Here is a 25897-nt window from a genome sequence, read left to right on the forward strand (position 1 = left end):
TGTTTAAAAGCAAAGTTCCAGAGATGCAGCAGTCAAATATTTACTGGTGATCAATGTTCCCTCGAATTTTTTTTGGGTGCATGGTCCCGTTAACGGGCTGCGTGGCCCATTCACAGCATGCGTGTCATTTCACATTTGAAAAGCCGGTCCCTGGGCTGCATGGGACCGGCAGAGGAAACGTTGCTGGCGATTACAGTCTATCTGGCCTGCACAGTTTATTACCGTACCCCAAGTGTTTAAGGAACAATTATTTTGTTATTTAAGTTGTCTTGCAATTAAAGTGTCAGCCTGGCACAGTGGTAGCATTCTCTCTTCTAAGTCAGAAGGTCATGGGTTGAAGCCCCACTGCAGGATTTCAGCACATAATCTAGGTTAACACTATAGTGCAGTAGTGAGGGAGTTCTACATTGTTGCGCATTTCCTACAACAGTGACTACACTTCAAAAGTACTTCACTGGCTGTAAAATGCTTTGGGATGTCCTGCGGTCATGAAAGGTGCTATATAAATACAAGTCTTTCTTTCTTTGTCAGAGATGCCATTTTTTGGTTCAGACATTAAACTGAGGCCCTGGCTACCTATTCACGTAGACTTAAAAATTCCCATGGCGCTAATCAAAAAAGAGCAAGGGAGTTCGCAACCAACACAACAAAAAATAGATGATCTCATTGCTATTTGCGGGCCTTGCTGTACTCAAATTGGTTGCCACATTTACCTACATAGCAACCGTGACCACAATTCAAAACACACAAATCATTGGCTGACGAGTGCTTTGGGATACCCTGAGGATGTGAAAGGTGCAATATAAATGTACATTCATTCTTTCTTTACTAGTGTGAGCTCAATGTACCGATGAAACTTTTGTTAAACCAAATCCGTCGGTTTAATTGAGAATAACAGCCCTTCTTCCAAAGAAAGGAAAAATACCTAACAAGATGATAATCACAAAAAAATCAAGGGTACTTTTAAGCCAAGAAGCATTCTTTGGTATATTTTTATAATTCATAATTCAGTGTAAAAATTAGACGGTAAACCATTCCAGAGACCAAACTCTGGATCCAAAGTAACGAGAAAACAAACTACTCTCAGGAGATTTCCATCTCACCTTGGGTTTACTGCCAAGTAACTATAAATATCTAGCCAATAGGACTGTGGAACATATATCCTGAAAGACTTTGCAGTCGCCTAGCAACCTGATGTCACCCTATTAGCACAGAATATATTTTTGGATTTTGAAGCTGGATAAAAATAGAATCACCTGCTAGCAACATTCAGAACAGGTCTGCGCCAAGGAGTAATAGAAACTGGGCAGCTCAATCCTTAATCTGAGCAATATTCAGAACAAGCTTAAGTGGGTTCACTCTGAATGCAGACATAAATTCTGCTTAAATAGCATGACTGGACCATCACCTTCCCAACATGAAAACTTACTGAGTGACCAATTAATTTCAGCTAGTACAAAGGTAATGATTATCAGAACTAACACACTTGAAGTATTAACAAATGAGCAATAGAATCCTATAGATCATATTGGCACACATCAGTGAGTTACCAATATGAAATGTCATCATGTTGGAGCTGATGTGTGGCTCTTCTGGTTCTCCTCCATTTCCAAACTAAAAACAGGATTTGACAAACATCTTTACAAGACACTGCCTCTCTAAATACATGTGTGTAAATCTCTGTGTGGTGCGATCAGCCAAATTACAGTATAATTCACTCTCAGTTGTCACTTTCATTAACTGAAGAGACTTTAAAAAAAACACAAACGAAAATGTTTTAAAAATAACATTAAGACAGCTGCATAGAACTGCTATTTTTAGAATAGACATTTAAAAGGATGAATACTTTTGAAACGAATGACCCAGTTACCAGTTTGACACTGATACTTGTTTTAGAGCAGTGTGAACTGGCAATACTGAGTTTTATTGTAGGCTTTGCTTCTCTGTCTAATACGGCAAAGCAAAATTCTACACATGCAAGTAAGAACATAAGAAATAGGAGCAGGAGTCGGCCATTTGGCCCTTCGGGCCTGCTCCGCCATTCAATAATATCATGGCTGATCTTCTACCTCATCTCCACTTTCCTGCACTATCCCCATATCCCTTGATTCCCTTGATATTCAAAAATGTATCGATCTCTGTCTTGAATATACTCAACAACTGAGCCTCCACAGCCTTCTGGGGTAGAGAATTCCAAAGATTCACCACCCTCTGAGTGAAGAAATTTCTCCTCATCTCAGTCCTAAATGGCCGACCACTTATTCTGAGACTGTGACCCTTGGTTCTAGACTCCACAGTCAGGGGAAACATCCTCCCTGCACCTACCCTGTCAAGCCCTATAAGAATTTTGTATGTTTCAATGAGATCACCTTTCATTCTTCTAAACTCTAGGGAATATAGGCCTAGTCTACTCAATCTCTCCTCATCAAACAATACCCCATCCCAGGAACCAGTCTGGTGAACCTTCGTTGTACTCCCTCTATGGCAAGGAGACCAAAACTGTACACAATACTCCAGGTGTGGTCTCACCAGGGCCCTATATAATTGCAGCAAGACGTCTTTACTCTTATACTCAAATCCTCTTGTAATAAAGACCAACATACCATTTGCTTTCCTAATTGCTTGATGTATCTGCATGTTAACTTTCAGTGATTCTTGTACAAGGGCACCCAGGTTCCTCTGAACACCAACATTTCCCAATCCCAAGCATGTATCCATCCATAGAACTCTGGTCAATGGTGTTCAAATACTGGATATAAGAGAAATGCAGAGAATAGCACTGATGCGCCATCAATTACTCAAAAGACTGAGGTTAAGCGAGTAACAACCAGGCTTTTATTAACTAAAGAATGAAGGTCTTGTCTCGAGTGGTCGACCCGTCCAGAATACTAAGGGACTGGGAGGTAGTCACTTATATACCTGGAATAGTGGGAGGAGTCAGCCGAGGCATGTCCAGACCTGTACCTAGTGGAATACACATACACATACAGACAGGTATAACAGTGGTTTACCACAAGCACCAACCGCTGTACATGGCCTTCTTTGACCTCACAAAGGCCTTCAACACTGTCAACCATGAGGGATGATGGAGTGTCCTCCTCAAATTCGGCTGTCCTCAAAAGTTTGTCACCATCCTCCACCTGCTTCACGACAACATGCAAGCCATGATCCTGACCAACGGTTCCACCACAGACCCAATTCACGTATGGACCGGGGTCAAGCAAGGCTGTGTCATCGCACCAACGCTCTTCTCGATTTTCCTTGCTGCAATGCTCTATCTCACCCTCAGTAAGCTCTCTGCTGGAGTGGAGCTAACTTACAGAACAAACGGGAAACTGTTCAACCTCCGTTGCCTCCAGCCCAGATCCAAGGTCGTCCCATCCTCTGTTGTCGAATTACAGTATGCAGACGACGCTTGCATCTGTGCTCACTCGGCGGTCGAACTCCAAACCATCGTCAACACCTTCACTGAAGCGTACGAGACCATGGGCCTTACACTAAACATCCGTAAGACAAAGGTCCTCTAGCAACCTGCCCCCGCCACACAGTACTGCCCCCCAATTATCAAAATCCACGACAAGGCCTTGGACAACGTGGACCACTTTCCATACCTCGGGAGCCTACTGTCAACAAGGGCAGATGTCGATGACGAAGTCCAACACTACCTTCAGTGTGCCAGTGCAGCCTTCGGTCGCCTGAGGAAGAGAGTGTTTGAAGACCAGGACCTCAAACCTGGCACCAAGCTCATGGTCTACAGAGCAGTAGTGATTCCCGCCCTGCTGTATGCCTCAGAGACATGGACCATGTACAGCAGGCACCTCAAAGCATTGCAGAGGTACCACCAATGCTGCCTCCGCGTGATCCTGCAAATCCATTGGCGGGATAGGCGCACCAACGTCGGTGTTCTCGCTCAGGCCAACATCCCCAGCATCGAAGCTTTGACCACGCTCGATCAGTTCCAATGGACGGGTCACATCGTCCGCATGCCCGATACGAGATTCCCAAAACAAGCGCTCTACTCGGAGCTCCGACATGGCAAGAGAGCCCCAGGTGAGCAGAGGAAATGCTTCAAGGACATCCTCAAAGCCTCCCTGAAAAAGTGCAACATCCCCATCGACACCTAGGAATCTCTGGCCCAAGATCGCACAAAGTGGAGGAGAAGCATCCGGGAAGGCGTCGAACACCTCGAGTCTCTTCACCGGGAGCAAGCGGAAGCCAAGCACAAGCAGCGCACGTCAACCCAAGCACCACACCCACCCGCACCTTCAACCACCATCTGCCCCACCTGTGACAGAGACTGTAGGTCCCGCATTGGACTCATCAGTCACCTGCGAACTCATTTTTAATGTGGAAGCAAGTCATCCTCGGTTCTGAGGGACTGCTTAAGAAAACATTTTATTAAGATGGCTTCACACTGGTTACAATTATATTGCAGTAGATGAGAAGGTAAAATAGTGTAAAACTCTCTCCTTAAGGTGGTCTCACACCACTTACTGGGTTTCATCATCAGATTAGTGATTTTACTGTTTAGTTACACTGTAGTTTTTGTCCCAATATGACGTGAAAACCTTATTGCTTTAATACAATAACTGGACCATAACTTTTTATGTAACACTGCAGCTTTAACATTTAAAATTGACACAGAATGTGGTTTATTGGTAATTTGATAAGGCTGCTGACTTAAACAGACACCTGGCTAGATTTGTGGATTATGGATGTCAACCCCACAATAGAAGGTTTCAGGAAACCTGCTGAACACCTTGAGTCTGTTGAAATCTGTCAGATGACATTTCAGCGTCTGTGGACATGTATCCAATTTTCCAGTGTGCCAGTTTTCAAAAGGATCCATTATTCTAATGACAGCAAGTCACATTGTCAGGTCTGGTAATAATGTCATAATGTGTTCTTTACACTGAGATGGCACTTCAATGTCTGCAATGCATATGCTGCCAGGAAAGGTAAATTAATATGCAAGGAAAGATTATTCAGACACGTGGGTGGCCGCGCTTAGATTCCCAGCTTGTTCTTTTCTAAAAGAAACACACAGGCTAACAAAAGGAAATCATTTATCAAGTTTGATTAATATCTGATATTTTTACTTTTCCATACAGCTGTTTCCCATCACACATCCTCCTTCAGCTGAGAGGTTGGCATAGTCTGGATGCCAGATTTGTTTGTAACTGCCATCAATGCCTTTGCTTTCAGTCTAGAGGCTGGAATCTGGATTCCTTATATTTTGGTTGGAAATCCAACACTATTGCGAATGCTCACTCTTATCAACAATTTCAGTTCGCATTAAATCACAGACAGATAAGAACCACCATCGGGGAGAGTATCCGAACACAGAATTTGGCTCGCATCCCCACCAAAATTCACTAACTGGAGCTGATTTCAAGTATTTCTCATCAAAACATCTTGGGAGTATCCACTCTGATCCACAGGAATCGGACGTTACAACTATGTCTTTAACATAGAAAATTGCTTCACGAAGGAAAGGAGCAGGTGCTCTCCTGCTCGGTCTTTGTGGCAGAGTTAGAAGTGCTGACCGAGAGCTTGTGTTAAAGAGATCAGTTTTGAGGTGGCTTTTAAAGCTAGGGGGGGGGTTAGAGAGCTGAAGGGTGGAGAGAAAGTTCCAAAGTGTAGGACTGAGACAGCTGAAGGATGAAACCTTGAAGAACTCTGGAAATGAATACGCAGGAGAAACCATTGTGGGAGATGCATTGATTGTAGGAACTGGTAGGACTGGAACCATGCAAGAGCCGTCCCTTGGGAGATGGACTGAGGAGGATGCTGCAGTTGACCATCACAAATCCTGTCGACATGTTGAGTCAAGTTTGATTAATAACTGATGTTTTTTTACAAGGAGGGACAATTGCAGTCACGCAGGATGTTAATGAATTTGATCAGGGTGTTCCAGTGATGTGGTCAGATGAAAACTTGACTGATTTGAATAGAGTGTTGAGGAAAAAATGAACAAAGAACTTGGAGGTGAGGACACATTCAAAGATCTTGAGTCAAAAAGGGAAGTTAGAAATGGAATGATAGTTGGGGAGAGTGGCTGAGTCAAGGGTGGGCTTCTTGAGAATGGAGGATGAAGGTGGTGGCTTTGATAGTGAAAAGGGCAATTAGATATTGACAACTTTTGTCAGCTTTGTGGCCAGAGAAGGGAGTTGAGTGGTCAGTTGTTGGGTGGGAAGGGGGTCATGGAAGTAGGAGGTGGATTTCTGTGCGAGCCCCTAGCCTATATTTTTAATAGCTCACTGCACTCTGGAATGGTTCCTGTAGACTGGAAGGAGGCTAATGTAGTCCCCATCTTTAAAAAAAGGTGACAAGACAGACCTGGGTAACTATAAGCCCATTAGTTTAACATCAGTAATAGGTAAGATGCTTGAGGGAATCATTAGGGATGAAATATATGAATGCTTGGATAGAGAGGGGCATATTAGGGACACCCAACATAGCTTCATAAAAAGGTCATGTCTTACAAATCTAATTGTATTTTTTGAAGAAGTTACAAAGTTGGTGGATGAGGGAAGTCCAGTAGTCATTGTCTACTTAGACTTCCAAAAAGCTTTTGATAAGGTACCGCGCAAGAGGCTACTCTATAAGATCGAAGCTGCTGGTATTAGTGGTAATATATTGAGCTGGATTGAGAACTGGCTGGCAGAATGTAGGCAAAAAGTAGTTATAGAAGGATATGGATCTGTTTGGAGACCGGTCACCAGTGTTGTTCCGCAGGCTTCGGTATTGAGACTGTTGCGCTTTACTATTTTTATTAATGATTTAGATGTAGGTGTCAGGGGCACGATCTGCAAATTTGCAAATAGTACCAAGATCTGTGTGAGTGTTTGGACTGTAGATGATGCTCGTCTGCTTCAGGCACATCTTAATCATAGAATGGTTACAGCACGGAAGGCGGTCATTCGGCCCGTTGAGCCAGTGCCAGCTCTCTGCAAAAGCACTTCAGCAAAGTCCCACTCATAGAATCATAGAAAATTACAGCACGGAAGGAGACCATTTCGACCCATTGTGTCCACGCCGGCCAACAAAGAGCTATCCAGCCTAATCCCACTTCCCAGCTCTTGGTCCGTAGCCCTGCAGGTTACAGCAATTCAAGTGCACATCCAAGTACTTTTTAAATGTGGTTAGGGATTCTGCCTCTACCACCCTTCCAGGCAGTGAGTTCCAGACCCCCACAACCCTCTGGGTGAAGAAATTTCCCCTCGAATCCCCTCTAAACCTTCCACCAATTACTTTAAATCTGTGCCCCCTGGTTTTTGACCCCTCTTTTGACACCACCCCCCCCCGCCCTTTCCCCATAGCCCTGCAAATCTTTTTCCTTCAGGTACTTATCTAATCCCTTTTGAAAGCCACGATTGAATCTGCCTTCACCACCCTTTCAGGCATTGCATTCTAGATCCTAACCACTCGCTGAGTAAAAAAGTTGTTCCTCATGACGCCTTTGGTTCTTCTGCCAATCACCTTAAATCTGTGCCCTTTGGTTCTTGGCTCTTCTGCCAATGGGAACGGTTTCTCTCTATCTATTCTGTCTAGGCCCCTCATGATTTTGAACACCTCTATCGAATCTCCTCTCAACCTTCTCTGCTCCAAGGAGAACAAACTCAGCTTCTCCAGTCTATCCATGTAACTGAAGCCCCTCAGTGTTGGGAGATTAGGTTCACAACTGGCAAATGATGTATAACTTAGATTAGTGCAGTGTTTTGCATGTGGGCAGGGAAAATGCTCAACATTCACACACCCTTAATGGAAAAGCATTAAAGAAGGTGGAGATAGAAAGAGATTTGGGCATTCTAGTGCATACATCTTTAAAGGTACATGAGCAATACCGTGAAGCGATAGCTAGAGCAAATAGGGTGTTGGGGTGTATCCATGGGACAATTGTATAAGACGAGGCATACTATTCTGTCCTTGTACAAGACCTTGGTCAGGTCACACTTGGAATACTGTGTCCAGTTTTAATCTCCTCACATGGTGGGTGATCGAGGCTCTGGAAAGGGTGCAGAGGAGGGCCACTAGGCTAATGCCCAGTTTAAAGCATCTCAGTTATCAAGATAGGCTAAAAGTGTTGGGAATCTACACTTTAGAGAAGCACAGGCTTAGAGGTGATCTGATTGGGGTTCATAAGATAATGAAGGGAATAGATTGTGTTCCAGTTGACAGTATGTTTCAATTGAATAGGTTTGGGAGGACCAGGGGTCACTAATTTAAGTTGTGTAAGGCCAGATCTAGGTTAGATGTCAGGAGATGGTTCATTTCCCAGAGAATAGTGGATCTCTGGAACAGGCTGCCGCCTCGTGCGGTGGATGCTGATTCGCTGAATTCCTTCAAGCGAGAACTGGACCTGTTTCTGGCTGGGGCGGAGATCACCTCTTACAAAAGGTGGTACTGCAGGGAACTCAGGGCCAGAGTGATCTCCTGAACTAGTTTCGATCACCTAGATGGGTTGGAGAGGAATTTCCCAGATTTCCCCCCCCCCCCAAATTGGCCTGGGTTTTTTATCTTTTCTTTTTACCTTTCCCAGGAGACATGGCTTTGGGTGGGGTGGAGTGTATATATTGTGATTCACAAGGTATCACAATTGTGTGGGACAGGCTAGATGGACCAGAGGGTCTTTACCTGTCCATCACGGTTAGTATGTTTCATGAAATAGATGAGCTTAAAGAGCATGGGGGTGAGCTAGGACAAAAGCTGCAGCAATAGCGATGACAAAGGGGCTGGGGGTGTCCAGGTGCAGGGAGGAGGAGGAGGGACAAGTGATAGCTGTACAAACTGTCTCAATCTTTAAGAAAAAAGAGGTCTATGTATCCTAGTGGTCTTGTGTAGGCTGCCAAGGATATGGGTGAGATGTCTTTGTTGGTAATAAAGACCCTAGGAGGCTTCTGGAGCAATCTGAGATGGCCATGAATCTGTGCAGGTGAACTGATGTGAAGGGCGAGGTTCAGTATGGGCAGGGGTTCAGAAAAGTTAGAAGAGAGGGAGCAAAAGGAATGAAGGTGGAAGTTAAAGTAGGCAAGGTTGAGCAGTCACTCACTGCAAAGTCTGAGGCGATCTTGGCAAGGCAGTAACTACAGGACTTTATATGAAAGCTGAGAGGAATGTAAGAGGGTGAGGTGCTCAAACGAGGAATAGGTGCCCAAGGAGCAAGGGAGCACCTGAGATGGGATTCGGCAATGGGAGACATGCCGTGGCCATGTTGATTTAGGTGGAGAACATGGTGGAACCGACATTCACACAGAAAGTCTTTGATGAAAAAGGAGCCATCTACTGCTGGTAAGCCGGGTTTCTGACAGAAATAGGATCAATCAATACTGACTGTATTGGAACAGGTAGGACTGGAACCATGCAAGTGCAGTCACTTGGAGATGAGAAGAAGGATGTTGTCATTGACCATGACAAATACCGTGGACATGCTGAGGAGGCCAAGGAGGGACAACGTACTGCATTTGCAGACATGCAGGATGTTGACGAATTTGATCAGGTTGGTCCAGTGAGGTTCTGAATGATGAAGGCCTCATTTGCAAGGGAGAAATTTTCTCCAAAGTGATACAAAGTGGGGTGGTTGATGGACCACTGGTGGGTCTGGAGCTGAAGTTATTTCGAGAAAGGGTTGTACTGGAAATGACACAAATAGTTTTCACTCTGACCCAACAGAGCAAATATGTTTGTACATTTTGATGATGTGGTTTCATACGCAATACGTGTACCTTTAGAACAAATTCAAACACTGCAAATGCAGTTTTACTCCAGAAGCTTATGGAGGAGTCGACATCAAAAACACCTCTCAATGGCAGAACACTGCACTAAGAGCTTCATTGAGCTCCTGTAATCAGTGCCTGTTCAGGCAAAGGAAAGATGGCAGCATGGTTTGCTTCATGGTTTTGTGAAGCAACTGCGATGAGCTAGTACTATGGATCAGAGTTCTGCTGTCATACACAAGATCAGACTCAAAGTGAACCTGTGTTAGACAGCCTGTAAATGGAATGTCAGCATAGTAATAGTTCTACAATAGCTGGAGTCAAACTAAATTGGGAAAACTATTTTGTTGCCATATTGTTGCAGGTTGATCTCCTTAATATTGTCAAGAAGTGCTGAGGCCCATTTGAATTCGTTCACAAATATCTTAATTCTGCTTAATTGTGACAAGATTCAGACAGTGTTCCCCAGAAGCTGCACTGCCTCCTGCGCAGATTGCTTCCCCCAATGCACGGCCCATTCAAATTTTTGTGCATGTGCGGTATCTACCATATAAAAACCGTTGAGTGGCCTGCGCGGGACCTGTCAGACCACTGTGCAGCCGCGCACGCGCACCTTAGCGGGAACTCTGCTTTCAGATTGCCAAATCCCTTTACAGCAAGAGCCAATAGCAAGTACGGACAGTAAGCATGCCTCTTTATGTGTGTTGCCACTTGTGCACATCCTGCCATGTGTTGGGAGCTTTCTTTTTAAACATTTGTCTTGTGAGTGGAATCTGATTCTGAGTGGTCTAGTGTGACTATCATCTGGTGTTGACAGGCTGAAAGGTTAAAGGGCTACATCTGATCCCAAGGGGTGGCTAAACATCCATTTTCCCCACCAGCAGAGTAGGGAGATATATCAATGCTCCTCAAAAATCTAGAGAGACTTACAGCAAGTGGGATCACGATCTCACGCTATGAATTTTAAGCAATCTGAAACCAAATTATAATTTTTTAAAAATATATTAATTCTGTTAAAAATGAACACCATAAACATAGCTTTTAGTTAACTCTTCAGGTTAGCCAGAGAATGAGCTTAGGTTCCATGCCCAGTTTCAACCTATGCTCCTACCTGAATGGAGCTCCTTGACCAGCGAGGACATTGTGTTTGTAATGGAGTCAGCTGCCACCAGCAAATCATTTCGTAGGTTTCTGCGGGCTCCTGTACAAAATGAAAAAAGATCTGCAGGTTCAGGCTGGTGTATAACCTATATCACTAATAGGACTTTCTGTGCAGTAGGAGATCACTTTCAGAATTTCTGCACGATATTACCTGAAGATTCTGGACTGGATTTTCCAGATTGAATGGTATACTGGGAGAAAAAGAGAGAAAATGGGATGGAGAGACCCACTGGATTCGCACTGATGAAAGTACTGCTGGCAATTTTTTCCCTCCCGGCAACCACTCACAGGGAACTCAGTCACTCAACCCTTGACTGCCAAATGGCATTAAAATGAAGGTGTGGGAGCTTGGTCTGGGAAATCAGCTGATCCCTCCACCTCTTGCCTCAGTACCACTAACTCCACCTAGCGTCAGAAGAGGACATCCTGAGGCAGGAGCAAAAAGCCTGCTAATGTCACTATTAGAAGGAAGGAGTCCAGTAGTGGACACCTCTGTCCCTCTTCTACCTCATGCCTAATCCGAAGGGCTTGGCTTATGGAGACCATGGGCTGGATTTTGATACTGGAGGCGTGTAGGAGGCGGGACTACAACTTTTGGGGTTGTAGTCCCGCCTCCAATGAGTTGTGGCCAACCCACACGATTTTCACTTGATTGACCTTGTTGAGCCCGCCCAGCGGGCTCAGCAGGCCAATTAAGGGCCACCCGGCAACAGGTGACATCACAGATTGACATTTCATCTGTCAAGAGCTTTTGACAGATGAAATATCAGTGTTTGACAGCTCTTTGAAGCTGTCAAACACTGACAATCTGTACACTAAGTTAATTCCTTCCTCTCAGGCTGATTTAGAGATCTCTCCAGAACAGAAAGCTGAATGCTGCAACTTTTGACAGCTCGCGGCCATTCTGCTTTCTGTGCCAGTGAGATGAGGGACTCCCGAGACCTGAAGGATGGAAGGCTGTAAAGGTAAGTAAAAGGTAATTAAACTTATTTAAACACTTTACACACAACAAACACACTTACCTCTGCACTCATGCACCCACCACTCACCTGAACACCAGGCATCTCGAACCCTCCAAGCCCTTCAGCCCGACGGTCCGCCTCGCTAACTTGGCGTGGTTTGGAGACGTTGGGAATCCCACACTTCAGGAATAAAAATAGGGATTAGGCTAAAAACTGCCTGTTAACTACCTGTTAACAGGCAGTTAATTGGCACTAATCTCCTTCCCGCCTCGGGGAGGCGGCTCCCAGCACAGGTCGGGTATCCGCCTCCTTTGAAACTGGCCTGGAGGCGGGTTGGGGGCGGGATGGGTTTGTGCCCCCCCCGATTTCACGATTTTAACCCCCCACACGCCTCCAATCCCGCCTCCACGGCCCAATGAAAATCCTGCCCCATGTCTTCCTTAAATATAGAATAGACAGATTGACAGCCATTCCCTCCCCCTCACCATCTGCAGGTGCTTCTGCCCCCTACTGATGCCTCCTGCTCTTTTTGATGCTGCAGTGTGCGTCTCGCCCTGGAGGCGAGGAGCAGTTCTAAAATCCTTGTCCTACAACAACCACAGCCCTACTGCCTTTTCATTATACTCACAACATAAATATTTTTCCTTGCATTGCTCTATAATAGGATAAGGCATGGAGAGGGATAGGGTGGTGGGGGTTCTGTGAGCTTAATATAATTACTAATTTGGAAAAAATACTCTCCCTACATTAACACTTCCAAAACAAAAATCAATTAACAATTTAAATGTTTATTTAAGTTCCCCTGGTGGCTCCGTTGTTAAGTTCACTCAGTTGGTACATGCACTCTTGCTGGTGAACATCGCAATCAAATCTCATTCCTGCTCTCACTCAATGTCCACATGCAGAATTTGCAGCAGGAGGCACTGGCTAGTGTTCAAAAGCAAGAACCTTGGCTGTTTTTTTCACTACCTCCTAAGCTCAGGGGACAACCATAGTTCTCCAGTTGCTTTTTCTAGCACAGACAAGGAATTGGACTGGTGTAGCACTGAGCTGTACAGACCTCCTGGTCTGAATTGCTTACAACTGGGGATGAGATTTTCTGCAATCAATCATATACGGCATCCATTCACATCAAAAGCATAAACTTCAATATGGGACAAAGGAGATGTTGCATTAATGCATTGTTTTCTGTTTCTTTCCATTTCTCTTTCCTGGTCTCCTCTTTTCTGTATTTCTCTTTTAAATGTCTTTTCTTGCTGAAATTATGGAGGCAGGGCTTTTCACTAATTATCATGTTAAAACTATAGGCCCGTTACCACTCAACATTTTAAAGATCTGGACCATGTCTGTAATAACCTCAGAAATCATGTTTGACAAATTAAGAGTTTTTTGAGGATGTAACTAGCAGAGTAGATAAAGGGGAACCAATGGATGTAGCTTATTTGGATTTCCAAAAGGCATTCAATAAAATAAAATAACCTGGCTGCAGAGATAGTGGATGCATTGGTTGTGATCTTCCAAAATTCCCTAGATTCTAGAACGGTCCCAGCGGATTGGAAGGTAGCAAATGTAACCTCACTATTCAAGAAAGGAGGGAGAGATAAAACAGGGAACTCCATGCCAGTTTGTCGGACATCAGTTGTCGGGAAAATGCTGGAATCCATTATTAAGGAAGTGGTAACAGGGCACTTAGAAAATCATAATATGATTGGGCAGAGTCAACATGGTTTTATGAAAAGGAAATCGTGTTTAACAAATTGATTATAATTTTTTGAGGATGTAACTAGCAGGGTAGATAAAGGGGAACCAGTGAATGTAGTATATTTGTATTTCCAAAAGGCACTGGATAAGGTACCACATAAAAGGTTGTTACACAAGATAAGGGTTCATGGGGTTGGGGGAAATGTATTAGCATGGATATAGAAACATAGAAGATAGGAGCAGGAGTAGGCCATTCGGCCCTTCGAGCCTGCTCCGCCATGCAATGAGATCATGGCTGATCATCCAAATTCAGTACCCTGTCCCTGCCTTCTCCCCATATCACTTGATCCCTTTAGCCTTAAGAAATATATCCAACTCCTTCTTGAATATATTTAATGAACTGGCCTCCACCGCCCTCTGTGGCAGAGAATTCCACAGGTTCACCACTCTCTGGGTGAAGAAATTCCTCCTCATTTCAGTCCTAAATGGCTTACCCCTTATCCTTAGACTATGACCCCTGGTTCTGGACTCCCCAGCCATCAGAAACATCCTTCCTGCATCTAGTCTGTCCAGGCCTGACAGAATTTTATAGGTTTCGATGAGATCCCCTCTCAATCTTCTAAACTCCAGTGAGTATAAGCCCAATCGACACAATCTCTCCTCATACGTCATTCCTGCCATCCCAGGTATCAGCCTGGTGAATCTTCGTTGCACTCCTTCCATGGCAAGAACGTCCTTCCTCAGATAAGGCGACCAAAACTGCACACAATACTCAAGGTGCGGCCTCACCAAGGCCCTGTACAACTGCAGCAAAACATCCTTGATCCTGTACTCGAACCCTCTTGCTACGAAGGCCAACATACCATTTGCCTTCTTAACCGCCTGCTGCACCTGCATGCTTACCTTCAGCGACAGGTGCACAAGAACATCCAGGTCTCTTTGCACTTCCCCTTCTCCCAATCTATTGCCATTCAAAAAATAATCTGCCTTCCTGTTTTTGCCACCAAAGTGGATAACCTCACATTTATCCACATTATAGTGCATTTGCCATGTTTCTGCCCAATCACCCAACCTGTCCAAATCGTACTGGAGTTTCACGACATCCTCCTCACAACATACCCTCCCACCCAGCTTTGTGTCGTCTGCAAATCTGGAGATATTACATCCAATTCCCTCGTCCAGATCATTAATATATATTGTGAACAGCTGGGGTCCTAGGACCGATCCTTGCGGTACCCCACTAGTCACTGCCTGCCACTCGGAAAACGACCCGTTTATTCCAACTCTTTGCTTTCTGTCCGCCAAGGATTGGTTAACGGAGAGAAACGAAGAGAAGGGATAAACGGGTCATTTTCTGGTTGGCAGTCTGTAACTAGTGGGGTGCCACAAGGATCAGTGCTTGGGCCTCGGCTATTTACAGTCTATATTAATGACTTAGATGAAGAGGCTGAATGTAATGTATCCAAGTTTGCTGATGATACAAAGCTAGTTGGAAAAGTAAGCTGTGAGGAGGACACAAATAGCCTGCAATGGGATATAGACATGTTAAGTGAGTGGGCAATAAGGTGGTAGATGGAGTATAATGTGGGGAAATTTGATGTTATTCACTTTGGTAGGAAGAATGGGAAAACAGAATATTTTTAAATGGTGAGAAACTATTAAATGTCGGTGTTCAGAGAGATTTAGGTGTCCTCGTACAGTAAACAGAGTTAGCATTCAGGTACAGCAAGCGATTAGGAAGGCAACTGGCATGTTGGCCTTTATTGCAAGGGGATTGGAGTACAAGAGTAAGGAAGTCTTACTACAATTGTACAGGACTTTGGTGAGACCACACCTGGAGTACTGCGCACAGTTTAGGGGGAAGGAAATGGGTGCCTTTGCGCCTCCCGTTATTGCCTCCGGGGGGGGGGGGGGGGCGATAACAGGGTGCTAACCACTTACCGCCCAGGCGCAGCAAGAATATCGCCTCCCGCTATATTCGGCGGGAGGTTTGCGGCGGCGGTATGGCGTTGCGCCCTGATCTCCTTCACCTGGAGATCGTGACATCATCGCTGTGCGCATCGCCCTGGTTGTGCCCCAGACTCGAACTTCGGTTTCGCCCCTGCAGCATCGCCGGGTGACAACACCGGCAGCTGCAGGAGGCATTGTTCAGGAGGCCGGGTGCTTCGGAGGTGAAAGTTAAAGGGGAGGTTGCTGAGCTAAGTGCCTAAATTTAAAAAAATTGTTTGGGTAATTTATTTTTCCTTCTCCTGGGCCACAATCGATCAGCCCGGCACTCTGCTGGAGTGCATGGGACTGATTGAGCCGATTCGTGGCCTCTGTTGGGGACCAGCTAACTGGTCCCAATGCAGAGTCTGCAGCGATGGCCCTTCCCTTTAAGGGAGCGAAGCAGCCTCGGAATGCGGCAGTGCCGCATGACCCATTGTGTAGCGCTGCACAACTACTGCCCTGCCTGCGTCCTTTAGCGCACTAGGAGGAAGTGGAGCGCTTGATTTAGTGCTCCACTTCCTTCCTGGAGCGCTAAACCCAATCTCGTGAAAGCTAGGAATCATAAGTTTCCCAGCTTTCAAAGGTTACCACTCCCATACAAGGCAATAATGAATTTCTCCCCCTTGGTCTCCTTAACTAAGGAAGGATATACTTGCCTTAGAGGTGGCGCAATGAAGGTTCACTAGACTGATTCCTGGGATGAGAGGGCTGTCCTATGAGGAGAGATTGAGTAGATTGAGTAGATTGGGCTTACACTCTCTGGAGTTTAGAAGAATGAGATGTGATCTCATTGAAACATATCAGATTCTGAGGGAGATTGACAGGGTAGATGCCAATTTCCTCTGGTTGGAGAGTCTAGAACTAGGGAGCACAGACTCAGAATAAGGGGTTGGCCTTTTAAGACTGAGATGAGGAGGAATTTCTTCACTCACAAGGTTTGTGAAACGTTGGAATTCTCTGCCCCAATGGGTTTTGGATCTGAGTCGTTGAGTATATTCTAGGCTGAGATAGACAGATTTTTGCACTCCAGAGGAATTAAGGGATTTGGGGATAGGGCAGGAAAGTGGAGTTGAGGTCGTAGATCAACCATGATCTTATTGAATGGCGAAGCAGGCTCGAGGGGCCGTATGGCCTACTCCTGCTCCTAATTCTTATGTTCTTAATGGAGAAAGAACCAGAAATAAGCCAAAATTAAATGCAAACAGAAGTATAGGAAGGAAAATGTGTGAAATCTTCTATTGACCAATCTCCATGATAAAATAAGACAAATTATCGCTGGTATGGCTCGTTGAATAAGTAAAACCTTCTCCAATTCAATAAACCACAGATGTATACTGCTGTATGTGCCAGTTAACATTTTATATCACAGCGTAAGTCTTCACGGAACAAGTACTGATAAATCTAACCTAACCAATTACTGTTCCAGCAGCCTCTTCCCAATCATCAGTAAAGTGTTGGAAGGACTTATCAACAATGTTCCCCTTAATTTTTTTGGGGCCATGCTGCTCCTTTAAAGGGCTACATGACCCATTCAAACGTCCGCACATGTGCAATTTTTTGCATTGTGAAGCTGGCTCAACTGGCTGCGCGGAACCTCGAGACAGCTGTGCAGTCGCACAGCTTAAAGGGAACATTGCTCATCAATAGTGCCATTAAACACGTATTAACCAAAGACCTGCTCACCCGGTCAGTTCAGGTTCTGCCAGATTCACTCTAGACCTTAGACTAGCTTTGATTATTATTAGGTTATCATTAAGCATTATCGGGTTATGCTCTCCATCACTAAAACTGCTCACTATTCAAAGATCATCCAGGAATGCAAATATAATCCCTGGCTTCTCTTCACCACAAACCATCTTCTTAAACCACCCTCACCTCCAACAATAAGTGCAAGGAGCTCAAGGACTCTTTAGTCACAAAAAGAGACAATCCGTTCAGCTGCCTCTGTCGCTTTCCTCCCTTCCCCAAGCCCATCGGGACAAACTTCTCCAAATGTTCCCCACTGCCCTAACCCTGAACACACCTCTTTCTCTAGATCCTATCCCACCTCCTGCAATGCTCTCTCCGACCTCATCTTGTCCGTGAGACCCACCTCCTGCTCCCTTGATCCTATTTCGAGCAAACTGTTGACCACGTTATTTCCCTTCCTGAGCCCCATGTTAGCTGATATTGTTAACTGTTTCCTCTCCTCAAGTACTGTCCCTCCCCCCCCTTCAAATCTGCTGTCATCACCCCTCTCCTCAAAAAACCCACCCTTGACCCCTCCGTCCTTGCATACTACCGCCCCATCTCCAACCTCCCTTTCCTCTCCAAAGTCCTTGAACATGTTGTCGCTTTTCAAATCTGTGCCCATCTTTCCCGCAATTCCACGTTTGAATTCCTCCCATCAGGTTTCTAGCCCTGCCACAGTACTGAAACGGCCCTTGTCAAGTCACAAATAACATTTTTGTGACTGTGACCATATTAAACTATCGCTCCTCATCCTTCTCGACCTACCTGCAGCCTTCGACCCAGTTGACCACACCGTCCTCCTCCAACGCTGCTCCTCCGTTGTCCAACTGAGCAGAACTGCTCTAGCTTGGTTCCATTCTTTAGTCACTGCCACAAACTCCTTTCCCTGACCACTGTTTCCGTTCCTGGCAACTGTCTTAAGCTGAGCAAGACTGTTCGCAACCTTGGTGTTGTGTCTGACCCCAAAATGAGTTTCCAACCACATATCCGCTCCATCACCAAGACCGCCTACTTCCACCTCCGTAACTTCGCTCGACTCCGACTCTGCCTCAGCTCATCTGCTGCTGAAACCCTCATCCATGCTTTTGTTACCTCTAAACTTGACTATTCCAATGCTCTCCTGGCCGGCCTCCCATCTTCCAACACACATAAACTTGTGCTCAGCCAAAACTCTGTTGCCCGTATCTTAACTTGCTCCAAATCTCGTTCACCCTTCAACCCTGTGCTTGCTGACCTTCACTGGCTCCCGGTCCAACAATGCCTTAATTTTAAAATCCTCATCCTTGGTTTCAAATCCCTCCATGGCCTCGCCTCTCCCTATCTCTGTAGCCTCCTCCAGTCCTACAAGCCTTCGAGGTCTCTGAGCTCTTCCAATTCTGACCTCTTATGCATTCCCGATTTTAATCGCTCCACCATTGGCGGCTGTGCTTTCAGCTGCCTTGGCCCTAAGCTTTGGAATTCCCTCCCTAAACCTCTCCGCCTCTCTCCTCTTTTAAGATGCTCCTTAAAACCTACCTCTTTGATCAAGCTTTTGCTTATCTGTCCTGATATCTCCCTCTGTGGTTCAGTGTCAAAAATGTTTATTTATGGATATCACTCTTGTTAAGCGCCTTAGGATGTTTTACTATGTTAAATGTGCTATATAAATGTAAATTGTTGTTGTTGTCAAGACAGTATTCGACTGAGTATGGCACCAAAGAGCCATAGCAAAAGTGAGGTGAATAGGGCTAAAGGGTAAAACCCTCCAGCGGCTGAAGTCACACCTTACACAAATGAAGATAGTTGTGGTTGTTGGAGGCAAGTTAAATAATACAAAGCCCAGCCATCTTCCCTTGACCGTCAACAGCACCAGCATTGCTGAGTTTCTCACCATCAATATACTGAGGACCAACAATGACTCGAAGGACTATAGCAGCCATATCAACACAGTGGCCATAAGATCAGGGCACAGACTGGGTAATCTGTGACAAGTGGCTTATCTCCTGACCCTTAGAGCATATCCATCCTCTACAAGGCTGGAGTCAGGAGTGTGAGGGAATACTTATCATTTGCCTGGAAGTGTGTAGCCACAACAACACTCAAAAAGCTCAAAACCATCCAGAATAGAGCACTTTGCTTGATCAATGCCCCTGCCATTGGACTCAATGGGCTGGATTTTCCTTAAGCTGTCGGGAAGGAGGCGGGACTACAACTTTCGGGTTTTAGTCCCACCTCCATCGACGTCCGGCCAATCGACACGATTTTCCCTTGATTGACCTTGTTGAGCCCGCCCAGCAGGCTCAGCAGGCCAATTAAGGGCCACCTGGCAACAGGTGACGTCACAGGCTAAAATTTCATCTGTCAAGAGTTTTTGACAGATGAAATATCAGTGTTTCACAGCTGTTTGAAGCTGTCAAACACTGACAGTCTGACTTCTAACCGGAGTCCTTCTACGCAGACTCAGTTAGAACTGTCACAGACACTGAAAGCTGAAGGCTGTCACTTTTGACAGATCGCAGCCATTCAGCTTTCAGTGCCGGCTGAGTGATGGACTCCCGACGCCTAGAGGAAGAAAGGCTGTTAAGGTAAGTACAGGTAAGTAAAACTTCTTTACACACTTTAGACACACCAAACATACTTACCTTTGCACTCATGCACCCATCACTCACCTGAACACTGACATCGCGACCCCGCCAAGTCCTTCAACCCGACGGCCCGCCTGCTCTAACCTGGCGTGGTTTGGAGCCATCGGGAATCCCATACGACACCCCTCAAAATAGGGATTAGGCTAAAAACTGCCTGTTAACTGGCAGTTAATTGGCACTAATCCCTTCCCACCTCGGGTCGGCGGGTCTCAGTGTGGGGCAGGTACCCACCTCCCTTGAAACTTACGTGGAGGCGGGTTTTGGGCAGGATGGTGTCGGGACCCCCGAATTCGGGATTTTTGCCCCCCGCACGCCTGAAAGCCCGCCTCATAGCCCAATGAAAATCTGGCCCAATATCACTCCCCTCTGCCACTGGTGCATTGTGGCTGCAGTATGTACAATCTACAGGATGCACTACAGCAACTCACCAAGATTACTTCAACAGCACCTCCCTCGCCTGCAACCTATACCATGAAGAAGGACAAGAGCAGTAATATCTATCATGAGAGCACCATCACATCTAAGTTCACCTCCAATTCACACATCATTCTGACTTTGACATATATCACTGTTCCTTCATTGTTCCTGAGCCAATATCCTGGAGTTCCCTACTAACACCATTGTGGAAGAACAATCATACCAAGGACCACAGTGGTTCAAGGAGAAAGACCACCATCATCTTCCCAGGGCAACTAGAGACGGGCAATAAATGCAGCAATGCCCACATCCCGAGAACAAATTTAAATAAGTCATATTGGCATAAAATGCTTATTATAAATATTTATCACTTCTAACAGGTTGCATAGAAAGCGTAAAGAAATAAAGGATTTTACTGTTTAGTCAACTATTATAGTACCTTCAACAGACTTCAAAATATCGACTGCAGTTTCAGTTATTATTCCCCTCACCTTAGGGGCCCAAGTCAAATCCATTCCAGGAAAGGTAATGGTCTTATCTTACTAATGGCTGTTAAGGCCCACGAGTGTTAAGCAGTTAAACAGTATCTAGTTCTAGGAACTGTCAGACCACATTGCACCTAAGTGATGATGCAAATACAGTGGTCAATCTTTGATAGCATCACATTTTTCTCTCCTTTTAGGATTCTACTATGCCACTTACGTGTCTTATTCAGAATTAAACTGTTTTTGTGGCACATTCTTGAATATTGCTACTACTTTTGCGAGATCACAGCTGAGGTGTGCTTTCAGCCATGAATTCTCATATTTCTACATATAACTGACATTGGCAGGGTTTTTGTTTTTACAAGATATGAAGGACAAATATTTTGGGATATAAAAAGTTACCTCTTTATAATCAGCAAATAAAATATACAGCGTGAAAAACGCTTATTTCTGCAATTCTTTATGTAAAAGTATACACATGTAATCATGAAAGGAAAAAGCAAACTTATCTAGGCAACCAACATATAGCAAGATTACTACTTACCCTGTGCAAAAGCTTCCTGCACATCTCCTCCAACCCCAGACAATGAGTCTTGAGGACCATGGGTTGGTGTGGAGCAAGCAGAAGTTGACCGAACGGGCATTGGCATGGGACGGCTGGCACTATGGCTAGGTGATGAACGAGGAGAGCCAGCGGCTTGAGCCTGTACAATGAGAAAATAGAATAATGTTCATCTCAAAAGCCAGTTCATAACATTTTATAAACCAAAGACAAAAGAAGTAATGTCATCCTTTCCTAAAGCAATTTCACCATACCTTGGATCATCCAATGTCACCGCAAAGAAAACAAAAATCACATTATGACTATTTTCATCCTTCAACCAAACTGTTGGACTCATTAAAGTGACATTGCTTAGTACTTTTCATTCGTTCTCAACATTCTTGGTGTGTAAAACAGCAAAGATCAATTTGAATGTATTTTGTAACCAGTATGATGAGGGATGCACCATTACTGTTGATGGTCATTTAATTTGACTGGCAGAAACAGAGCAAAAATATGGAAACTACCTCCTCTCCCAACGGCATCTTTATTTATTCATCTGAATGAGCACCACCCCACAAGTGGAGCTTGAAATCCCTAAACTCAAGCGGTCATCCACCTGATTTGCATTGTTACGTACTGATTATTTATGATAAAACTAGCTTCACTAATCATGTTTTCATGTCAAATAACCTCTAAATCAAATAGCTCATACTCCAGTGATACATTAGGACAAACCTGCCTTTTATAATTCCGGCACCCATATCCCTCTTTTGGCCTCACATTTTAGTGTTCCGGTGCAGTAGGGTTTTGTTACTCTTTAGCATTTGAAGCACACACATCAGAGCTAAGAAGTCCATTAATTCTGTTTGTGGAACCAGGCTAATAGCCTTTCTTAGGCATTAATAGAACCACAAAAAAAATGATTGCAGGGCTGTCTCATGGCAACGGCCTGAAAGGCCCACTTTGTCAATATACTGCTTCAGGCATATGGAAACAGGCCAGGTAGCAGATGGCTAACGGGTACAATTAGCCTCAATTTGCTGTGGCAGGCTGAAAAGGAATAGCTAATAATTCTGCTCACCTTTCACTGCTAGTATCGACAGACTTAACAGTTACTTGTTGCTGCTACACATTGTTGGCTGATTGGACTGTTTGTTGGGAGATGGTCCCTATTTACAGAGGACGTTTAAGGAATGAATGGAGGTGACCTAATGTCTGAAACAATGTAGTTATTACTAACTTTTAGGGACTATGGTATCACTTTTGTACCATAAAACAGAGATTTGCATCTATCTGTCTTCTCCCCTCTCAGGAAACATGGAAAGCTGTTGAAAACTATCTATAGCATGTATGGGAATTGCTTATAGCAAGCTCCAATCACTTTATGCTAACGATGAGTTACAACTGAAAATTCTTCATGTTAATCCACTACTCAAATGGGACACTGTATTTGAAAAAAAAAAAGTGTCGACAAACTGCTCTGATGTGAAGCAAATGGTTGTTAATAAAATACTGTGATAGCTACTGGACTAAAAACCTCCCGGTATCAACTGGGGACTATTTCTCAATAAATCTGGATTAAGGACTTTGAAAAGCATTAGTATTCCTTGTGGAATGTCACTGCACCAAGGACGGAAGATGCAGCAGTTGTCACACAATGCAAACCACAGCCATTGCAAAACAAACACATTAAAAAAAATACACTTATAGACAATAGAACGTATATTCTAACACACATCAGTAAGTGATGCAATCTACATGAGGGGGATCAGATAACAGTTCATCTTGAACTTCTCCAGCTTTGCTTTTACATCTGACTCTCTCAGTTGAGACTACAGCCTTATAATCACTCTTAGGAATCCATTACTTCTTATCTAATCTGCTAATTTTCAGTGTAACTCATAATCATGGCAATAATTGGCATGCTGTTTTCTACCTGGGCAGTGGGATGGCGATATAATTGGTCTCAGTTCCTCAGATTAAGATGGAAAAATAAAAATCAGGATTTCTGCTCTTGAGTTATCAAACTCTTGCTGAAAAGTGCATGTGGGTGTTGGGTTATGACAGCATTGGAATCAGCTGTGATGCCTGCCCTGCCAATAACAAATAACATGTTGACCCTCTCTGACTAAGAATCCTAAATGAAGAATGAGCGATTTGGATGAGGTACTCACTTCTACCAACATCGCAGTAACTCATATCTACAGACCCCAAAGATTAAATGACAGGAGCTTACATTAGGTTATGGGTGTTCAGGCTGCACTTCAGGGCTTCAGCACATAATCTAGGCTGACACACCAGTGCAGTACTGAGGGGACGCTGCATCATTAGGGGTGTCATCCTTCAGGTGAGATGTTAAATCTAGGACCTGTCTAAATATTCCAGTGGTCAGGAACACAGTACAATTTGAAGAAGAACAGGGATTCTCCTGGTGTCCTGGCCAACATTTTCCCTCAACCAATACCATAAAAGCAGTTTAACTGGTTCATTCATCACATTGGTGTTTATAAGATATTATTGTGTACAAAATGGCTGCCACATTTGTCTACATAACAACAATGGTTGCACTTCGAAATAATTCATGGTATGGGAAGCACTGTGGGCCATTTCCAAGAGGAGTAATACGCTACTATAAAAATGGAATCGCTCTTAAACTTATTTAACATACCCTTTAACATAGCAAAACATCCCAAGGCACTTCACTGAGGGACTGGTTGGACATGGTTGAGGGTCGTAGTTGCCAACTATTTGCAATCAAAGTGGTCCCCCATCTGCTTTATTTGTGTAGTGGCACCTCAAATAGAATTTCCAGCACTAGTTGACTCCCACACAGAAGTGGAAAATTATGAGCTTTAAGGAGTGGGAAGCAGTTAGAGCCAGAAATGTTATTTGAGGAGGCACTTTACAAATGGAGGTTGGCACGTTTGTGTGAGTGAACCATTATAGTTCATTACTTTACCATCTTGAAAGATAGGAAGGTTCCCATCGTTCAATGTAATTTTATCTAATTTTGCCCATGAAAACAAGTTTTCAAAGAAACTCCAGTATATGCATTTTTGATGGAATATTTTGCTGTGATTCCTTCTTTATGTTACACCTTCATTGTTTGTACCAAAAATTTTAAACCATTTCCACATTGTCATGCATGAATTATACAGGTTTACTCTCTCAAACATCAATAACCTCCCTTCAAAATAATAAGGTTTTTCTGCAATATGTCAAGATATGCTTTTGCTTGTGCAGTTTAGTTTATCATCAGAAAACTTCCTGCTTAAGTAAGCAATGATGACCCATGAGAATTCGATTTTGTTCTACCCAGAAGATCTTGGATTGATAGTCCCATTCAGAATATCAAACCAGGTTTTCACACATTCATTATTAAGTTAAACGGTCACAGGATGCAGTACTCAATCTGATTGTCAAGCATAGACATTAAAGGGTAGAAGTCAGATGGTGTAAACAAAAAGAGCAAAATATATTGCAAACTCATAAATTCAACATCTTGAAGTCCTTCACATCTTAAATCACAACCAGCGATTTTTGTAGCTACTGATCTGCTACAATTACATTCTGAACACAAACATGTAGCCACCTGAGCTTTACTGTCTGCTGCCCTGAGTCAACTACCTGCCATCTTGTGCACCTGCCTCACAGCAATTTTCCAACTTAGCAACTTTACTAGCTGCTGCTGGAGGATATGCCCAGGAAATGAACGCTGAGGTATGATTCATTCCCCCTCCTTGTTTTTATAACTATATAAGCCGTACCATCTTCATGCATTATTTCTAAATCTTGCAGGAGGAGCTTAAGTAGGGGATTAAATAACTCAAGTTGTCATTCTGCCCTTTCCTCAGCTGATTGGTGCCTGCACACTCACTGCTATCTCCAGTTAACTTCAAAAAATCAGTACAGATTAGATATGAATGCAACACATCAATATGAAAATGTGAAGACTTTGTTGTTACTTCCTTTGAAACTTTTAAAAACATGAAGGGGGGTGGGGGTGCAAATTTCCATGGGGATTTTCCCATATTTACTATAATTTCAGCAGTAGAACTGCTGTTGCTGCCGTTTTTCCAGCGTTTCTGTGGTTTTTCAGCCAAAGCTGCAGTGGACAAGCAGGAGAACTCCCTAGGAAATTCACCCCTATTGTGTCCAGTCATCAAAGGAGCAATATACTTTTAACCAGGATTAGTATTTAGAAGCACTAACATTTTGAGTCTATGATTATTAACTGTGTTTTGGTACGCTTGGGATTATTCTAGGGTAGCGTTTTGAACACGGATGGCCATGTAGGTCCGTGAAATATGAAATGATCACTATCGGCACACGGAGCTTTCTGAGGATTCCAGTGGTAAACATGGGGCTCTTGGGTTCAGTTTGCAAGAGAAACAAACACTGATTTTTTAAAAATCCTGAAATCTAATGTAGAAATGAAAATTTGAACTTATTCAGTCACCCTGAAACAGCGGCATTGGTCATGGGCCTTTATTCAGGACTGTTTTTCAGTTGTACATTGTTTTTTGTGCTGTCAGCCCTTTTGGGGCTGTGGCAGCTTTTTTAGAGC

At 44.1% G+C, this 25897-nt stretch overlaps 1 protein-coding gene across 13 annotated transcripts in view; it reads right to left on the reverse strand.

The window, feature by feature from the left end:
• Window positions 1–25897, reverse strand: part of dtnba (dystrobrevin, beta a) — a 694100-nt gene that overhangs the window by 30018 nt on the left and 638185 nt on the right. For 10 of the 13 annotated variants that reach the window (XM_085996923.1, XM_085996913.1, XM_085996915.1 and 7 more), the window contains 2 exons: window positions 21331–21490; window positions 10828–10917 (listed from right to left, as the gene is read on the reverse strand). In XM_085996923.1, the coding sequence (XP_085853049.1) occupies window positions 10828–10917; window positions 21331–21490 (250 nt within the window). Of the gene's footprint in view, window positions 1–10827; window positions 10918–21330; window positions 21491–25897 lie in introns of those variants that run through there. The other 3 variants (XM_085996924.1, XM_085996922.1, XR_015079517.1) reach the window with 2 other exon arrangements.

The sequence above is a fragment of the Somniosus microcephalus genome, chromosome 9 (genome assembly GCF_052327205.1).
Source record: "Somniosus microcephalus isolate GS21.2 chromosome 9, FLI_Smic_1.0, whole genome shotgun sequence".
Taxonomy (NCBI): Eukaryota; Metazoa; Chordata; class Chondrichthyes; order Squaliformes; family Somniosidae; genus Somniosus; species Somniosus microcephalus.